We start from the raw sequence: 18,170 nt of genomic DNA, 5'->3' as shown, positions 1-18,170 counted from the left end.
AAAAACTACATTTCTTGAAAAGATTTTCAACAAAAGAGAAAATTTTCTTCTTTTTTTTGGGGGGGGGGGGGGTTTACTGAAACTACCACACAGATCCACCGAAACGATCAACATGAAGCTCATCAGCCAACATCGTTGCCTTTAATCAGCATCATAATGTTTTGGAAGGCGTGTGAATCCCGCGCTCGTTCGGCCCCGGGGGCTGATGGGAGTGTTCGTCCTGCGCTCGGCAGTCAAGTGGAGGAAAGTTGGACCAAGTTTGGTGATTATCTTCTATTAGCGTCAGTGGAGATCTTATCAGAGCGCGGCTCGTCTCAGCACTCGTCCTGTGTCTGATCTGCTTCTATTAGCCTCAAAACCTCCGACACAATGCAGTCCAAGCGGAGCCTCCTCAGCCGGGTCAGAGGGGAGCACAGACCCCCATCATCTTCTGTTTCAATCACATCGAGGTGAAGCGAGTGGCGGACTAAACGCTGACTCTAAAAATACGGATGTATGGGCTCTCGAGGGTTAATATCTGGTCACTACTGCACTCTTAACCCCCATTTGGACAAAATTAAGACGACGGGAGGAGGTGGGAGGAGAATATTCACAGCGCTGCTCAGTAATTTCACTCAGAATGGAATGGAGCCCCGGGGGGAAGTAAAGCTGAGCAAATACTCGTCATGAGGTCAACTGTGTTTGATAACAGTCCTCGTAACACACAGGTGTGATACTGATATCCTTCAGGGCGACTCGCCACTCCCAGAGACGTCGTAACCTTTGATGACCGTTGTCAGTAAACCTCCACAAATCCATAAACACACAGCTTCAGTCTGGGGAGCTGAGGTTCAAGGCTTCAAGTCAAACAGGAGCCAGAGACCATGGCAGTCAAGTAAACTCACAATCGCCGCCTGAAGGGTTGTTCCTTACACTGCTGCCCCTCTGACTCAGGGGGCTCCCAGGAGTGAGGTGGTCCTCCTCGGGGGTCTCCCAGGAGTGAGGTGGTCCTCCTCGGGGCTCCCCCAGGTGTGAGGTGGTCCTCCTAGGGGTCTCCCAGGAGTGAGGTGGTCCTCCTAGGGGGCTCCCAGGAGTGAGGTGGTCCTCCTACGGGGTCTCCCAGGAGTGAGGTGGTCCTCCTTGGGGCTCTCCCAGGAGTGAGGTGGTCCTCCTAGGGGGCTCCCAGAAGTGAGGTGGTCCTCCTACGGGGTCTCCCAGGAGTGAGGTGGTCCTCCTTGGGGCTCTCCCAGGAGTGAGGTGGTCCTCCTAGGGGGCTCCCAGGTGTGAGAACACCTCTGATGTGCATGATCTGGTTAAAGATACATGTAGTTGACAAATCTGTATTTTTGGTGGAATTTTCCTGTTTTTCCTTCTTCCATGATTCAGTAGCCCATAAATGTCTCCGGACCGTAGTCATTTATTTGGTGTCCAGTTCATGGTAAGCTAGCTGGGCTAAACGGTGGCCTGTCTGTGTCAGGGGTGTCCAAGTGTCAAAATTCTAAGAGTTCCAGTCAGAGAAAGTTTCCTGCAGCGAAGGTCCAGAACTTCATCAACGTAACTTATGTTATGGTTCACAGGCGTTTCCCTGCACGTCGCCCGGCAGGCGTATCAGCTGTCAACTCACTGTCACATCAAAGTCAAAGTACAATTTAGTAGTACTTCAACACTGGTTGTTGTCGCTGAGCTGGACAGATCCAAGTATCCTGCTATAATGAAGAGTTCTTCTCTCATTTCAAGGAGTTTAAAACCAAAGCTGCACTCAAGTATAAAACCCTTATTAGAGCTTTTGAAACTGCGCGTCTGAAAACAGAGTTTAATTTTAGAAAAAATGAAGTAAAAAGCGCAGCAGCTTGAGTTTCCCAGTTTTCTTTGATTGTTATTCTTATCCAGTTTTCTACGAAACTGATCCGATCACATTGGACTCTTTATTTTCTGTGACCTCAGGTCAGATGTGAGTGTGTCTGATGGTTCCAAAGCTGAGTAACCGTCTCGCAGAGGTGTGGAACTTATAAACGGCTCCAGGCTGTTTTCGATCCACTTTCCTCTTCGGAGACATTGTCACTCCAACATCCCTTCCTCTGTTCTTCTCTCTGGTCGCCTCCAGTCGCTGCGGTCGCTGCTCAGCATGCGTTCTCCTCTGTTCCTGTGAAACATCGCCACTGGCAGACCAACAACTCTTCCAGTTTCTAAGTTTGCATTGAGTGGCTGAGGTCGCAACCTCTCAGAAGCGACGGGCTGAGTCGCATCAGCTTGCAGTGGGTCAGTGAGTTTCCTGGCACGTGAGACCAGCACCGTAAATTCTAGAAAAGCTGCGCCAGATGAACGTAATCTTGGTAATTTATTGGTTATAGGTCCGGGTAGGATGTCGTCTGAGGTCTGACATCAAAGTCACAGAGGTTTGGTGATGTCACAACACAACCTATTGCCCCGCCTCTCAAACGCCAGGTGGTACACTGGTTACTAAACATCATGATTGCTAAGTGTCAGCACTAGAGTTTCCCTCATGAGGTCTCCCTCATCAACCACCTGCACGATGCTCCTCCATCCCAGTGCTTTTTGTCCTGAAAACTTCCCGCCAATTCAATCAACTCGTCTGAGCTTCACTCGACGTGAGCCAAGACAGCACATGACATCTGTGTGATTCCAGCCAACCAAGTTTCTGATAATGAGGTGGAAATGTTTTCAAAGCTGCAGTCAACAGTTCAATGTTTTCACCGCGCATCTTGAAAAATGTGAAGAAACTCAGCTTGACTGTGACCAAACTTTCAATTCTGAAAGCCGTCGCTCTGTTTTCCAATTCAAGCGTGAACAAGAACGAGCGTAAATGATGAAAAAGCTGTAAATCCACTGAAGCTCCACGTCAAAGCTGCTTTCACAACATTAAAATTTAAAGGACTTCAGCTGCTCCTGAGACTTGAAATGAGCACCTGAACATCTGTTTGGACCAGAATCAACGGGTTTTGGTCGGCTTCGTCTTGTTTTACTTCCTCTTCTCTTAGCGCTCTGACACAGATATCTCTCTAGGAGCTTTTCCGTTTCATTCATCGTCTCACATCTTCGCTCGACTTCTTCTTTTCCACCTCTTGCATCACATCTTCGTCTCCCTCTCTGTTTCCTCCCTGGTCTCGTTTCATCTCCACCGGCTCATCCTGTCCATTTTAATCTTCCTCCAGTTTCCCTGCGATCAAGTGTTTGTATTAAAAATGTCAGTTGTGTGTCTTCAGAGGCTGCTGCTCCACCAGATATTATTGTTTCCTCTCTGAGAGCCTGTGTGTGTCACTTTTCTCAAGTCACAAAATAACAGTGCTTCAACGGCATCTTTCTTTCTTTTTCCAGGTGAACCGAGACGCCAGAGGAGTGGAAAGTAAATGAAGCAGACCAGAACAAAAATTGCCTCCTGCTCCTCCATTAACGGCGCCATCTGAGCAGAACTCAATCAAACCTTCCATGCGGAGGAAGATTTCATCCCTGCACCGGGCCGAGCAGACACGACATGTCTGAGAGCTGCTCAGAGAGATTTACAAGGACAAAAATGATGGTCGTGCAGTGAGTGCGGCTCTTGGGGGAGCTGCTGAGGTCACTGATGATGTCATCGGAGTCAGCTTTCGCTAGTGTGTTCAGACTTAACAGGAATATGTGTTACTCACATAAATAACCTGCAAATGTTTACCAATTTACACAAGGTATCAATCCGCCAATGCTCGTGAATTTATTCAAGTAACTCACCTGCGAATACATGCACGTGCACACAAGTACTCAACCTGTGAATATGAACCAATGTACACAACTCATTAACCCCTCAAATATTTACAAGTTCATGAAATTAACCCACGAATATTTACAAATTCACACCATCAACCTGCAAATAGTTATGAATTTACAAAAGTAATTAAACGGTGAATATCTGCAAAGTCACACAAGATATCAAATGTTTCTAAATGTACACAAGTAATTAACATGGGAACGTCTGCCAACTGACACCATCTAAACAAACTACTCAGATACTTGCATTTCTTGTCAAGCATTTGGAAGTCTCATTGCTGCTAGCATGTTTTACAGTGTGTTGTTATATACAGCTATCAGACGTAGCCATTAGCCACTTGAGTAGCATTAGCATTTCCCAAGGTGACCTGGACATTCACCTTCCAGAGACGTGACACTGCGCGTTTTACATGTTCGCTCATCATCACGCCATCTCTTACAGCCAATCACACAACAGCTCCTCCACACGTGAGATGCCTCTGTGTCTTTGCAGCTTTCCAACTACAACCAGACTCGTTTGTGTCATCGTCTTTTTGGAAGTCAACACTTTTTCAAGCACTCACATGAACATGACTAACCACAGACAAGGACAACAGCTTAACAATCGAAGACAAACTGCAGCTGCTCCCGGATGACGGTTCCAGGTTCCTTCAGGTTCCTTCAGGTGCATCTCTACTTCAGCTAACTAACTGTAACTGACAGTTGTGCTGATGTTGTTTAATTTCCGTTCGAACTTTATAAAGACAGACAGGCAGACAAGGTCGATCACGTCTTTCTTTTTTACTTCTGGCTTTCTTCCCACAGATGAAACAACAACAGAAAGAAGCGGCGTTCGCTGTGTGTCTATTTATTACAGCATTGATCTCCCTGGTGGCAGCTGTGTTTGTAGATATTATGAGTCTGACCATCTCTGTTCAGCTGCCTCATGCAGGAAAGGCCGTCCTCAAGGCCACAGATGCTTCTACAAGTTCGACCTGATGAGTCATCCTCCTTTCACCAACACTTGCTCAGTGTCAGAGGAGAACCCTGAGGCGCCACGACTCCCTGGCCGACGAGGAACACATCAAGAGGAGACGGGTGAGGAGCCGTCAGCCGAGGAGAACATCACATTCAGGCTGCCAGGAGATCAATAACGGGATTATGTACGCCTGCTGGAATATTTGTGTCTGACACTGATTGTGATGGAAGTCTCACAGCACAACAGACGGGTTTGATTTATAAAACAGGAGCTGAAGATCTGAAGAGACGGCGACATCAGACTTTCAGTTCTGATGTTAAACAAACCAGCTCAAAAACACTGGAGTTCTCGTTTCTGTAACGTGGGGGACGACGATCAATCAGCTGTTTTAGACGACTCTGCAGAGGATTGTACACGTACTGAAATGTTTGACGAACTTAGAAACCCCGAACAATGTTCGATATCCCAAACCTGAGGGACCAGCTGATGTCAGTCAGGGAGGGGTCTGATTATTGGTCTGAACTGGGATGAGCTGCTCATCAGCAGGTCCAGGGGCAGGTTACAGACTCATAATATACTGGATGTGGTCCAGACCAGAGCCTGATCACACAAGATATGTTGATATACTGTCAAATCAAAATTGAAAATTGATTGACTGAAAGAAATGTACACAAAGACAAAAGTGAAACAATATTTTCAAAAATGGTAAAAATTCATTCTTGAGTCCAAGTGGACATTTGTGCCAAATTTGAAGACGAAGACATCACATTCCAGTGAGGAGGCAGGCTGAGGAACCTCAGGTCCACCAACACATCCCGGAGGAGGAAGTCTAGACGCTGCTGAACTGCTTTGAGTGGAAGAGACTCGACATCTTGAAGCAGACAAATGAATCTAGACGACGTTTCGGTGAAGCGCTTTATAATTACAACTTGTGAAATTCCACAGAGCTGGAAAGTACGACCCAATATTTGTACTGTAAGATGCAGGGTAATTATAATTTTTGTTATAATGTGTTTCAGTCCATTAGGAGTACGAACAGAACCTGAAAGGAAAAACAAAAAGGAACAGCAGTAAAAGGAATACTAACACTTTCAAAAGCAAAACACAAAACTATTAGTTTGTGTTTCTTTTCCATTCACTGCTGGTAGCAAAGTATGAACTTAAACTCAGAACCAATGAAGCCTAGCTAGCCTGCTAGTTCCGCATGCAAATATGCTGCGTTTTAGAAAAAAAAAAATCATCATCGGTCATTTAAAGTGTGAGTGGTTTTACATTAATGGACCAAAACTTACAAAAAAAAACTTTAAGTGCTTTTAGTTCAACTCTAAATTCAGGACACGAGAGCCTGAAGATGAAATCTCCAGTTTCTGAGTCCATCAATATGCCACACACACGCACACACACACACTCGCGCGCGCACGCACACACCCAGTGAAATCAAATGTGTTCCCTCCACCACCTCCCAATCAATAACTCCAAAGTGTCGGGTAGCTGACGCCCCCCCTCCCCCCCGTGTCTCCTCGACACTTTGTGACCATCGATCTGCAGCCTGAGCTATTCCGCTGCTCTGCAAGACGAAGCGATATTATTCCCCCCCCCCCCCCCCGTCTCCCCAGGGAGGAGTTGTTTTAATCCTCGGAGGGCTGCGGAGCGTCTGCAGCCCCCTCATCTGTACATATCATCAGTTATGAAGCCCTGCAGGTCGACTGCCACACAGTTGTTTTCTCTCTGCAGCTGACATCACTGCGTCCTGGTAACGGCTGCAGGACTCCATTTATCTTCATATCTGTTTGGGTTTTCACCCAAGGAGCTTCTCATGAGTGTGAGGGTCTAAACAAACTTGCAGATGGAGAGACAGCGTGGATGAGAGGACACTGAGGAGTGCCTCCAAACTTTCAGCCCTGACTTTCAAAATAGAGTGCCGACCCCCACCGTCCCGTACAAGAACGCATGCAGCAACAGACCAAATTCATATTGAACTTGAGCTGGGACATCATAACCACCCCCCCGCTACTTAATTCAGATAAATTTTAAATTATTATGGTGCCCCCAAAACATCACACACTAACCACTAGAAAACATTTGATGAGGGACGTGTATAAAGCAACTTTCTTATGGTCAAAAGATGTCAACTCTCAGGCTCAGACGTCCGTCAAACATTCAACAGAAGTCCAAGTCGGTCGTCTCCTCATCATGTGACCTGTTCGTTCGTTAACAAGAACAAATGCCTCACACAGACTCTTCCTGCACCTGGACTGGAGCAGGAACGGATGTGTCGTCAGGTGTCTGAGGTGATGTGGCTGACGTCCACCAGAATATTGCGTTGTGATAAAACCCACCATAAAAGTCTGCAGTGTCTGAGTGTTTGCTGCAGCAAAGAGTCTGAAACAAACTAACTTTATGAAGAGATTTAAGGGCGGAGTGATCCACGACGCCACCAAGACAAACAAACTTTTACCTCAGAAGATTTACACCGACTAAGTAGCACATTCCTGCTGACATCCATTTTAACGCTGCTTCCTATTATGTTTCTCCATCCATCCATTTTACTTCGGCGGCGAGTGCGAGACGCATCATGGATTTACATCTTTCAAATATATGACCCTTCACTCGCTGCGGCAGATATACGAGCAGAGCCATCAGAACTTTATTAGCCATCGGATTGATGGCGGCTGAGAGGAACGAGTGAGAGACAAAGAGGAAGTGGCACGTACTTGAAACCCGGCGCCATGTTAGCACAGCTCCCGGTCCGCAGCCAGATGCAGTATGGGTCACGAGACGCCAGACAGGCTCTGCAACAAGACAAGAGGGCAACATTCTTTACTTTGCATCCATAAGTTACTTTTACAGGCTTGAAACAAGAACAAAACACTGTAAATTCTCTGATGATTCCATTTACACGACGTTCCTCAGTCTGTTAACGCTCGCCTCCATGTGGACACGTCTGGTCTGCAGACACTGATGTTCAGTGGAATGAGAAGTGGAGCCCCAAACCCTCCACCTCCTCCTCCTCCTCGGAGTCATAACTCAGTCAATGGTGATGCTACCCCCCCCCCCCCCCCCATAGACCCAGCCTTAATGGTGCTTAACAACACCCCCAGGAGAATTTATTGATCAGCTAATAAAGTGAGTGCACAAATCATTTACAACCTCCTCAAAGTACATTAGTGAGGAAGAAGGACGAGATAGAAATAAGAAGAGAGATAATAACACAAAGAACATGAATAAAGAGCACAATAAGTAGAAAAAAGAAAGACGAGACAAGAAAAAGGAGGTGGAAGTACAAGATGAGAAAATGAGACGATAAGAGACACAGATGGAGAAAATGACGAATTGGAAGAAAAACTGGGAAAAGACCAAAGTGACTGAAAAGAGAAAAAGAGCAAAAGCAATCAGAAACAGTGGAAACAGATGGACTGACAAAAGAAGAGAAAGAGGAAGCCAGAGACAAAGTTATTCAACTGTATCAGTCTCCTACACACTCGTCCCTGTGCAGCTGTCGTCGTGAGGATATTCACTGCCATAACGTCACTGTCCTCAAACCTGAACCCAGACATACCAACGAGACCCCCAGAGGTCCCAGGAAATGAAAAAATACAGTTTTAATCCCGCACATGTGTTCATTGATCTCTTGATAAGGTGGCAAATACCTCAACAAATTAGTATTTATACACCAAAATCCCTTTATTTAGTTTAGTGTCTGAAAAAAATGTATGATCTCTTTTATTTTTGCTCCCTTTCTCCATCCTTGGATAGATGCAGTGCAGCCTTGAGATAAACAGCGGCTGATAAACAGGAGATAAATTATGATAACCTGCTTCCTTTTGGAAGGAAATGGGTGGACCATGCAACAGCAGTGAGAAGACGATCTGATAACATTTGGAAAGTCTGAAGAGTCGCATAGTCAATTCATCCTCGTTTGTTAGCAAAGAGCTAACCAGTAGCCAGTTACGCGACTGGACCCACATTGATACGTGTAAATAGTGAATAGCACTCTGACATCTATCTTATACCTACACCACCGTTTCAAGGTGTCCCTTTAGGAGGGGATCCAAAATGTCCTCGCTTCTATTGGACAACACACAAGTCCCCACAACGTCATGTGTACGAGTACACACACACAAACAGGTACACACACAACATCCTTTCGTGGACCTTACATTGACTCACATTCAATTTCAGGGAACACTTCATGAGAGATTTTAGCCTAAAATTTTATGGTTGAAGATATCAGTGCATGATTTTTGTCCCCAAACACAGTATTGGGACCAGGAAAGTCCAGGAAGACTTCCATGTCCCAGAAAATTGTTTTATTTAACTCCGAGCAAACAATAGCCACATAGAGAATGACATAATAAAGGTATGTAGATTTGTCTAAAAAAGGGGCCGCTTCAAAGACAAACACTCTGTCAATAGACTCACGTGCATCACACAAACAAAGAGAGGACTGGACCTGAGGACAGAATTTAGCTTTAGTCATGTCTTAGTGTCAGTAATGTCCTCCGGGTTCAGTAAAAACTGGAACATGGCTTGTCTCGTCTAGTCATTCAAGTCCCGAGTCCCCCTGAGCTTCCAGCTCCGCCTGCCCGGTGGCAGCGAGTTGGAGGAGTGGCACATCGTCCCCGTCAAAGATCTTCACCAGAGCTTTGGTGGCCGTGATGAAGACACAGCTGGTGAAGCGCTCTTTAGCAGTGCAGCTGTGTTACCACCTGATGTTCATTCATTCTGCTCAGTAATTAAAAGCAGTCTGATTGGGGTGTGTGTGTGTGCGTGTGTGTATGTGTGCGCGCGTGTGTTCCTCTCCAGTGATGAATGTGCTCTAATTTGAGTGGCTCTGCTCAGTCTAATGACATCTATAAATGAGCCCCTCTTTGTTGGACTATTCAGCCTCGGCATCCCCGTCTCCCCCAGCAACTGTTGCTATATTAAGCTCCACATCAGAACGTTCTGATATTTGCCAGAATTATTAAAAGCTGCTACTTGTCAGAACACAACAGCTGTGTTATTTTAATCAGACAAAGCTGTGTTCTTACGTTTTACAGGCTCCGTGTCGGCTGCAGCGGCTAAGCGGAACTCTGATGACACAGCTGGTGAACGCCACAAACAAGGCATGATGGTCCTTATCCAGCTCCAACCCCAGAACTCTCCTGTCCTCCTGACCCTGAACGTTACACCTGCAGAACAGGAAGCAGGTAATCCCATAAAAATGGTGATGGCGGTCCTCAAGCTCTTCACTAGTGGACTAGTGGACTCACTTAGACGGGTTGTAGACGTCGATGTCCTCCAGCAGCTTGGAGCCAAAGCTGGCGTTGGGATGCGTGCTCGCCAGAACCTTAAGGACTCTTCCATCATCTGAGCCCAGGAACATCACTGTCCGGTCCTTGTAGGGACCAGCTGAAACATCCACCACGATCTGGGTCAGCTTGGACCTGCGGGGGCGGAAGAGAGAGTATGAACTCTATGAACTTGAGTTTGTGGACGTGTGGCTAACCAGGCCGTCGTCTAGTTTACCAGATCGACATTTCAGGTGTCATCTGGATGGTTATCTCAGGTGTCATTCTCCTGTGTTGCCCACCCCTTTTGCTTTTTACTAGATGCTAATTACAAAGTCACCCTTGCAAGGTGAATCAACAACAGCCTCACAGCGAGCTAGTGAGTTTTGAGGAACATCTGATTTTGATTGTAAAGTCTCTTGGGTTATTACAGGGAATACTTGTAAAAATATACAGCAGATATGAATATAAAGTTTCATAGACTCTCTGATGTAAGAAATAGTAAATCACTAATGTAAAAGTCACTCCAGGAGTCAAAGTGCATGCTGGGAAATAGGAGGATAATCACTATCAGAGATGTGGACACTGCACATGGAGGACTGATATATGAAATAATTCACAGTGTTAATAGCAGCATATTCTTTCAAACAACAGAGGATCGGATCTGTTATCTGGGTCAGCCGGGCCTCTTCAGAGCCGAGGCTAATTCAGCCGCCGATTTAAGAATCTCATTCCCCTCCCAGACTAGTAATTAGAATCCATCAGAAACTCATTTGAAACCTGCAGACGCAGATTAAAAAAGGTCAAAGATTTTCAGACACGCACACACACGCACACACACGCACACACACACACACACACACACACACACACGAGAGAGAGTGAACTTCCTCTGCGCCCACAACTAATCAAAGATGATACTGGCGATTATCCTCGCCGCCGCGGGTCAGCAGAGCCGGTTCATCGGCACTCTGAGCTGCCATCATTTCCAAACTTGCCTATGTCATAGTCCACTGTGACTCCACCTTTCCTTTTTAAATGTTTGTCTCAGATTTATAATTATTAAACTTCCATGAGACACAGTTGATGTCTTAGCCTTCATTCATATCAAAAATCCAAAGATTAAATGCACATTAAGTCAAATAACACACCGCTGGTGAAGAGTCTCTGACTGTTCATCTCCCAAGAGCCTGAGAAGACAGAGACCCGTCTCTCCTCTGTGCGATATTAGTGAGCATTCTCGTTAGCTTAGCACCACGAGTAGCTGTGGACTTGAAGTGTTAGCATCGCTCCATCAAAAGTCATTCAACAGGTCTCAGCTCCCGACTGCAGCACAGAGGAGAGAATAATCTCTCTTGTCTCCTCTGGCTCTGGGGACGATCGTGTATTGATTTTCCCTTTAAAGTCATTGTTTTACATCTCAAACCCCCTACATGCTGCCTTCAGATTTCTCTTAAAATGTGTTTAGTTGCCTGGCAACAGCCTACTATTAGTACTACACAAAATAATAATCTCCAATTTATTTTTATCTTTATTTATTTTCGTTTACTGGAAAAATGTCTCTTGACTGTCTTCAACTCAGCTTTCTGTCAAAGTGACCATGGCAGTTTTAGACCTGGTGAGAGCACTGCAACTGCTCCTCTCAGCTCCCATGAGCTCCTACCAAGGTTGTGAATAACTAAAATCTCAGCGTCGCTGATGGTGTCTGCTCTCACGTGAATGTACAGCCTTGAACATTAGTTTTGTCCCTTGTACTTTGTAGTTTGGGGCATCAACAATGTGTGGAGTCCCACAAGGTTCGATTCTCAGACCTCCATTATTTAATTTTGGCATGGTTTATTAGTCAAAATGGCTTCATATCACCTGCATGCAGATGACATATATTTATACAGAGCTGTGTCACCAAATGAATACAGTTCAGTAGACTTCCTGTGACAGAACATTATCTTTACTGTTCATAGACAGGGACAATTAAGTCAAAATCTAGTTTTCACAGCTCAGAGGCCACTAAAACACAGATTCCAAAGACAAAACAATGAAGGATGATATCGACTAAAGTCCCACTGTGGGGACATTAGCATGACAGAAACAGACTTTTCAGTTTGTTGTTGTTTATTGTTTGTTACCTGCTGGACGTCCTGGTGAAACACGGCCGGTCGTTGACAGAGGGAACAGCTTCGTCCATCAGAGGATACGACTTGATAAATGTCAGCATCTCATCCGGGAACTGAACTGACGATTTGTAGTCGGCAGCAGGACCGTCTCCAGCACACGTTCCGGGTCTGGAGAACCAAATGAACACAAATGCAGTTTTATTCCAGGTTTTAAATGCAGCTGGATAACTAACAGGAGACTCCAGGGTCTCACCTTGGCCTGGGAACCTGCTCATCGGCTACTGGCGTCCAGGAGGAGTCACTGGTCCTCTGCTCCTTAAACTTCTCGTTGAAGACTTTCTCGATGTCGTCCATGTAGAAAGCACAAACTGCCGAGCCAGGGATGCTGATGGGAGGTGTGAGGAAAGGATCAAGGAAGTTATTTTATAACAATGAACGGGGTGATGATTCTGTCATCACTTTTGAGAAGCGAGGTGTTCTGGACCCTGATGGTCTGGAGCTCAATTAACCGCACAGAGCTGACCTGTTGGCCTGCGTGGTGAAGACCCCGACCACCGCGGGCCTCTGGTTGATCTGCAGCACATTGGTGAGCGACTGAAGCACGTCGAAGTAGAAGAAGGAATCTCCAGGAACTGAACAGTTCAGACGAGCCTAAACACACACACACACACACACACACACACCCCAGAGGTTAGTTTTAGCATACAGCATACAGTTATTCTGCCCAAAGCCTGAATCAGATCCTCTGAATCAGCTCAGGACACCAAGAGTTACCTTCAGAAAGGAAGTCCAGTATCTGTCCAGAACTCTGGGAGAACCGCCGTTATCGTTCTTACACACTCGGGCGACTCGAGAAAACACCACCTGCAGGGAGAGAAGCAGATTACAGGCGAGTCTTTGATCACTCGATTGATTTTTTTCATCATTATGAAGCTACAAGATGACGTATTCTTATTCATGCACTCTGTAACCACACAGCAGTGTTTGCTAGCGAGGGTACCTTTCCCAGGGTGGTGTACTCCACCGCGATCTCACTCAGGAAGAAGTAGACGTAGTTACCATAGTCGATGGCGTGCAGGAAATGAGGCTCTGCGCGCGCGCATACACACACACACACACACACACACACACACACACACACACAGGGAGGTAAGTCTCAGTTTCAGGTAGTTTCAATTAAAAGTCCTCATATCTTCCTTCACTGTATCTGATGTTTCACACCTTCCGGACTCTATCGGGTGAAGCTGGCCGTTTCAGTCGCGAGCCTCCGCCTGCCTCGTCCACCTTCTCCTAGCAGCTACTGACACGTCCCTTCTCCAAGGACGTCTTCACAGGCCCACAGACATGAAATGTGAGCACGATGATTTGCGACTGGCCAAATTTACATCATCATGGTCGAGTCCACATTTTTTTTTCTTTGCCGTTGAACCTCTGAGAGTAACTTGATGCTTTTCATGGTTCAAAATAATCTGTTTATTGACACGTTGATCACATCAGTGTTTTGGCAGCGAACGAAACCAAATGTAGCTGAAGGGTCATTCTCAACATCAGAGGAAGTAATGTAGACCTGCTGTATACTGGACAAAAAAGTCTGAGCTTCTCCAGCTCTGACCTGGGATCAGCTACCTCCAAAATCACAGCTGGCTTTCACAATAAAAGCAGCAATACGCCTCTCATGACAGTGAACAATCTCTCACCAACATTGGCATTTAGAAGAAACCTACTCAAATGTCCAGTCTGTATCTCTGGATGTTGATTAAATCGTGCAGTGACATCACACGTGACCACATGCCGGCAAAATGACAGAAACCTTCTCAAGGTCTCAGTGGACATTTTAGGACTCACACAGTTGGACTGTTGGACAGGAGACACACATTTGCAGAGAAGCCAGAGTAGAGAAGTCAGGAATATGGTCAGCTGGCATGGTAATCCAGCACTGACTGACTTTTTGAATTTCTTTACCGATTAGTGAAAAATGTGTCAATCAAACTTTGGTTTATATCTTTGTCCCGCCTCCAGAGACAGAGGAGACAGTCAGGCTCATTTTTCAAGGCACTGATCTCCGAGGACACTTCTTGCAAACCATCTGAGGCCAGAAATCCCCCAGAACACGAGCGTTACACTGTTTATCATCACGTGACTCATCCTACCTCGAAGCCACTTGGAGTCGTACTTGACGGTCCTGAGGACGGGTCGGCCCTCACCCAGGCTTCTGTAGATGACGGCGTCGCTGGCCAGGAAGTCGGTCATGGTGGCCGAGTAGAAGTCTCCACCTGAGAAGTTCAGTCACAAATTCTTCTTGATCGAGCCGTGTGCTCAGTCGTCCGCAAACACGACAAACTCATTGGAACACTTCCTGTTCTGCTATGGTGGACCAGTACCAAACAGGAAATGTTATGGATAAAGATGACGTTTAGCTGTTGTTAGCTGTCAGTCTCTGTTAGCTTCAAGCTAAATATACGTGGCTGGTTCTTTCTGCATTCTGGAGTCACAAAGATGGAACGAAGGAGGGAAAAAGGTCTTCAAGACACCTGTTAGTGAGTACTTGACAGTCAACAACACACTTTTTGGGTGAAGTATGACTGTAAGTCCTTCACTCAGCCCACTGGGACCAAACATTATCTTTTTTTTCACTTCCAAGTATCTTTGAATCTAAAACACTTCAATCACGACTGAAATATTTCACTGAGGTCATTAAATGTCACATGAATGAACATCATCTTTGATTCGTTGGACTCACCGGCGAAGAGTCCCACGTTGGACTGAACGGACTCGAAAGGACAGCGAGCCTGACCGACCACCTCCTCGCCGACCTGCTCCAAACTGGTCATCTTCAGGGAACAAGATATAAAATGATATAATTACATGACATAAAATGAAAAATAAAAATAAAACAAATCCCTCAGTACCAGCCGCTGAGGGGAGGTCTAACCTGATGAACTGCGGCTAATCTAGTCAGTATTCAGATGGAATTCACCTCATGTTTCTGTACACAAGCTCATAAAATGATAACAGATGATGTCATTATGACATCGTCATCCAGGAAAAACAACCAAAGGTGGTCAAAAATTGTCTGCTATTTAAATCAAAGGTTTGTAACTTTGAAGATCTCAACACAGGAGCATTAGCAGACACAGAAGGAGGAGGAGTTGAGAGTGGGAGCGTCCATCTGTGGTGAGTGGAGGTGACGGTGGTCTGATTGATCAGCATGACACCAGACTGAGGAGACTGACAGGTCAGCGTTTAAACCAGGACCACCCCAGTTGGAGCCTGCAGCGCATATCTGGACTCTATTTCCTAATTTTTTTAAGTCTGAGTGAGTGATGGAAATGACCCCGTTTGAAACGGCTCCAGAAAAGAGCAAGAACAGAGCTGCCCGCAGCCCAAGAGCTCGCTAGCATGTCATCCAGAGGGGCAACTGGCTGCGATCACATGACACCCGCTGAAGGAGCGTTTGTAATGTCAGATGTTAATGTCAGACTGAAGGCTTCAGTCTGAGACCCTATCAATCCAAAACCAAACTCCATCAAGAAAACAAGCATTTTAAAGGTTTTTGAGTTAGCTTTCTTGTAAACACGTGAAAAACCATGAGTCCATATTTAGTGCAAGTCAGCATTACAATGTTGCTGCTTCAGCATTATTTTGATCCGTTTATTGCCATTAAATCTTTGTCAAATCCAATCAGAAGTCATTCACACTCAGGCTGTGTGACTTCACATCATCTCTACACACTCAGACATGACGGCACTTCCACCAGTGCAGGGCAGCAACACGCAACATGTATGACCAGAACCTGGAACACGGTTGATTATGTTGCTGATAAAGTCACTGCCATGTTTCTGATTCGTCTGCGGAGGCTGGTGGAGCGTTTAGCCTCCTGAGGAGCCTCTGAAACACACCTGTGGGCTGCTTCGCCCTCAGGGACTTGGATCTGTTTTTAGCTCTGAGCGCTGACCTCGCCGACCTCTTCTTCTATTCGCCCTCGCTCTGTCTGTCTCCAATATCCCGCCATTATGTAACAGAACAGAGGGATACGTTGTCACTCACATTCCTCTGTCCTCTTTAATATTCTGCTACCAGCTTGACGAGGTGACGCCGGGGGAATCTTCACCAAATTTAATGAAACATTTACATTCTTTTCATACTAATCTCAGCTCATTCAATGATGTTCCATCATTGTCTGTGTCTGCCTTCATTTTCAGCTGCCACAAATTAAAACTCCTCAGCAGCTGATGAATCGTATCGCCACAGGCAGACCCGTTGCCACCACCGCCACCACTTAAACCTTCAGAGTTTCCAGGGAGGATCTGAGGCCGCTTAACACATAAATGTAGATGTGGACTTCCAACAGGAAACATTCAGGAGTTGATAATGATTGATCTTTCCAAAGCTGCGGTCAGCTCTGAGGAAGTCCCAGAGCTGTCAACCAAACAATTCAAACTGCAACCCAGGGGATGATGGAACACTTGCTAACTGGACGGTGTGGAATGTTGGTGCCACCAGACGTCCCAGTGGAGGAAAGCGGCGTATGAGTGAATGTACAAGTTCCTCCGAGAGTCGTGACTCCTCTCAGCAGGAGAGTAACAAGTGACTCCAACGTGGAAAGCAAAACAACCAACACGGTGGGCTTCAGCTGAAGATAGTCGTTAACAGTAGAGAGGGTCATAACCCAGTGCCTCAAGAACAGCCTTCATGGTTTGGTTGCGAGAAGAACGAACATTTAGGCAGCGGAGATTAAAAAAACACAGCAAAAACATAAAGCTAATAAAAATAAATACCATATCAATATCACATCAGTTTTTAACTGGAAAAATATGAGTGACAACGTTCGAACATGCTGGTGATGAAAGAGTTCATGTGTCAAGTTGGCAGCTCTGAAGTAAAGAATCAACCGTCTCAAGTTCCAAGAGTCAAAACACCTTAGGCTGGAAGTTTTGATTAAAGGTGTTTTAATCCAGCTTTTTAATCGATCTTTTTATGGAATATGTAAAAGTGTGGTTTTGCCCTCAGAGACAGAGGTGAGCAGGAACGTCTGTTTTTATCTTTTCAGATCCAAACCAGCTCGTCTCCTCGTCTCCACGCCTTGTTTTCCCGCCGCTGGAGGTTTCAAAGTTCAGGAAGCCTCTGCTAAACGGGGTCATCACCTGTCACTCAAACTGCCAGTGCTACCTGACACTTTCAATTAGGAGGGAAGGAGCGTGTGTGTGTGTGTGTGTGTGTGTGTGCGTGCGTGCGCGTGCCTATCTCTGCTTGTCAACCTGCCGTGAGGGTTGTCGCATTTGGGAAGTCAGCAGGTGAGCAGATGGCGGGAGTGTAAAAACCAAAACAAGGAGAAGCATGATTACACAGGAATCCAAGATGACCGACACCCGTCGCTTCACTCAGGCAGACCATGTAGTGACACACCCACAACTGCTGCGGCATCTGATTGGTCTGACACCAACCAAAGCTGTGAAACAAACAGCCACTTCCTACTATGAAGTCACAACCACCACTAATGAATTTCCCAACTTGTAGGTCACATGACCACAACACTGCTGGGCCATCGACCTCAGATGCATCCATGGAAGTTACCACGCTACGTGTGATGCTGGTGACAGGAAAAGGACGGCTGTGTGTACCTTGTAGTTTCGGCAGGTGGGGTTGAAAGCGTTGGTACCGCAGGCGAAGAGCGTCTCGTCGTTTCGGGGCACCAGGACTTTGATGTAGTTGTAACACTCATCCTAACACACAAACACACATCAGCACAAGGAGTGAGCGACTGGAGACTCATCAAAACCACAGAATTACATTCATTTGAACTTTTTTAAACTCGAGTCAGAGACGTGGAGCTGAAGAACGTGACATTTGCAAACTTACGCTGTTCTTGCCTCTGACCGTACACTTGCTGACGTCTTTGGATCTCCACGTGAGCTTCTAGGACAGGAAAAGGAAGGACATCAGGTACGGATGAGAACTGTGATATGTCAGACTGGGGAGAGTCTCAGGAAAATTATAGTGGATATTTGGATTTTGACTCTCCATCCATCCCTCCATCCATCCCTCCCTCCCTCCATCTTCCCCCTCTTCTCCTGTTGAGGGTGG

At 46.1% G+C, this 18,170-nt stretch overlaps 1 protein-coding gene across 4 annotated transcripts in view; it reads right to left on the bottom strand.

The window, feature by feature from the left end:
• The window catches only part of LOC147240249 (semaphorin-6C-like), a 112,646-nt gene that overhangs the window by 33,620 nt on the left and 60,856 nt on the right, over positions 1-18,170 (bottom strand). For all 4 annotated transcript variants that reach the window (XM_086193319.1, XM_086193320.1, XM_086193318.1 and 1 more), the window contains 12 exons: positions 17,946-18,002; positions 17,708-17,809; positions 14,827-14,917; positions 14,237-14,359; positions 13,087-13,175; positions 12,861-12,950; positions 12,610-12,737; positions 12,340-12,471; positions 12,099-12,254; positions 9,955-10,128; positions 9,733-9,873; positions 7,414-7,491 (listed from right to left, as the gene is read on the bottom strand). In XM_086193319.1, the coding sequence (XP_086049445.1) occupies positions 7,414-7,491; positions 9,733-9,873; positions 9,955-10,128; positions 12,099-12,254; positions 12,340-12,471; positions 12,610-12,737; positions 12,861-12,950; positions 13,087-13,175; positions 14,237-14,359; positions 14,827-14,917; positions 17,708-17,809; positions 17,946-18,002 (1,361 nt within the window). The remainder of the gene's footprint in view (positions 1-7,413; positions 7,492-9,732; positions 9,874-9,954; positions 10,129-12,098; positions 12,255-12,339; positions 12,472-12,609; positions 12,738-12,860; positions 12,951-13,086; positions 13,176-14,236; positions 14,360-14,826; positions 14,918-17,707; positions 17,810-17,945; positions 18,003-18,170) is intronic.

The sequence above is a fragment of the Aulostomus chinensis genome, chromosome 22 (genome assembly GCF_037954235.1).
Source record: "Aulostomus chinensis isolate RoL2024-O1b breed Wild chromosome 22, RoL_Achi_v1.0, whole genome shotgun sequence".
In the NCBI taxonomy this organism is placed as follows: domain Eukaryota; kingdom Metazoa; phylum Chordata; class Actinopteri; order Syngnathiformes; family Aulostomidae; genus Aulostomus; species Aulostomus chinensis.
The sequence above is the reverse complement of the archived record's forward strand: the minus strand, read 5'-3'. Positions and strand labels throughout refer to the sequence as shown.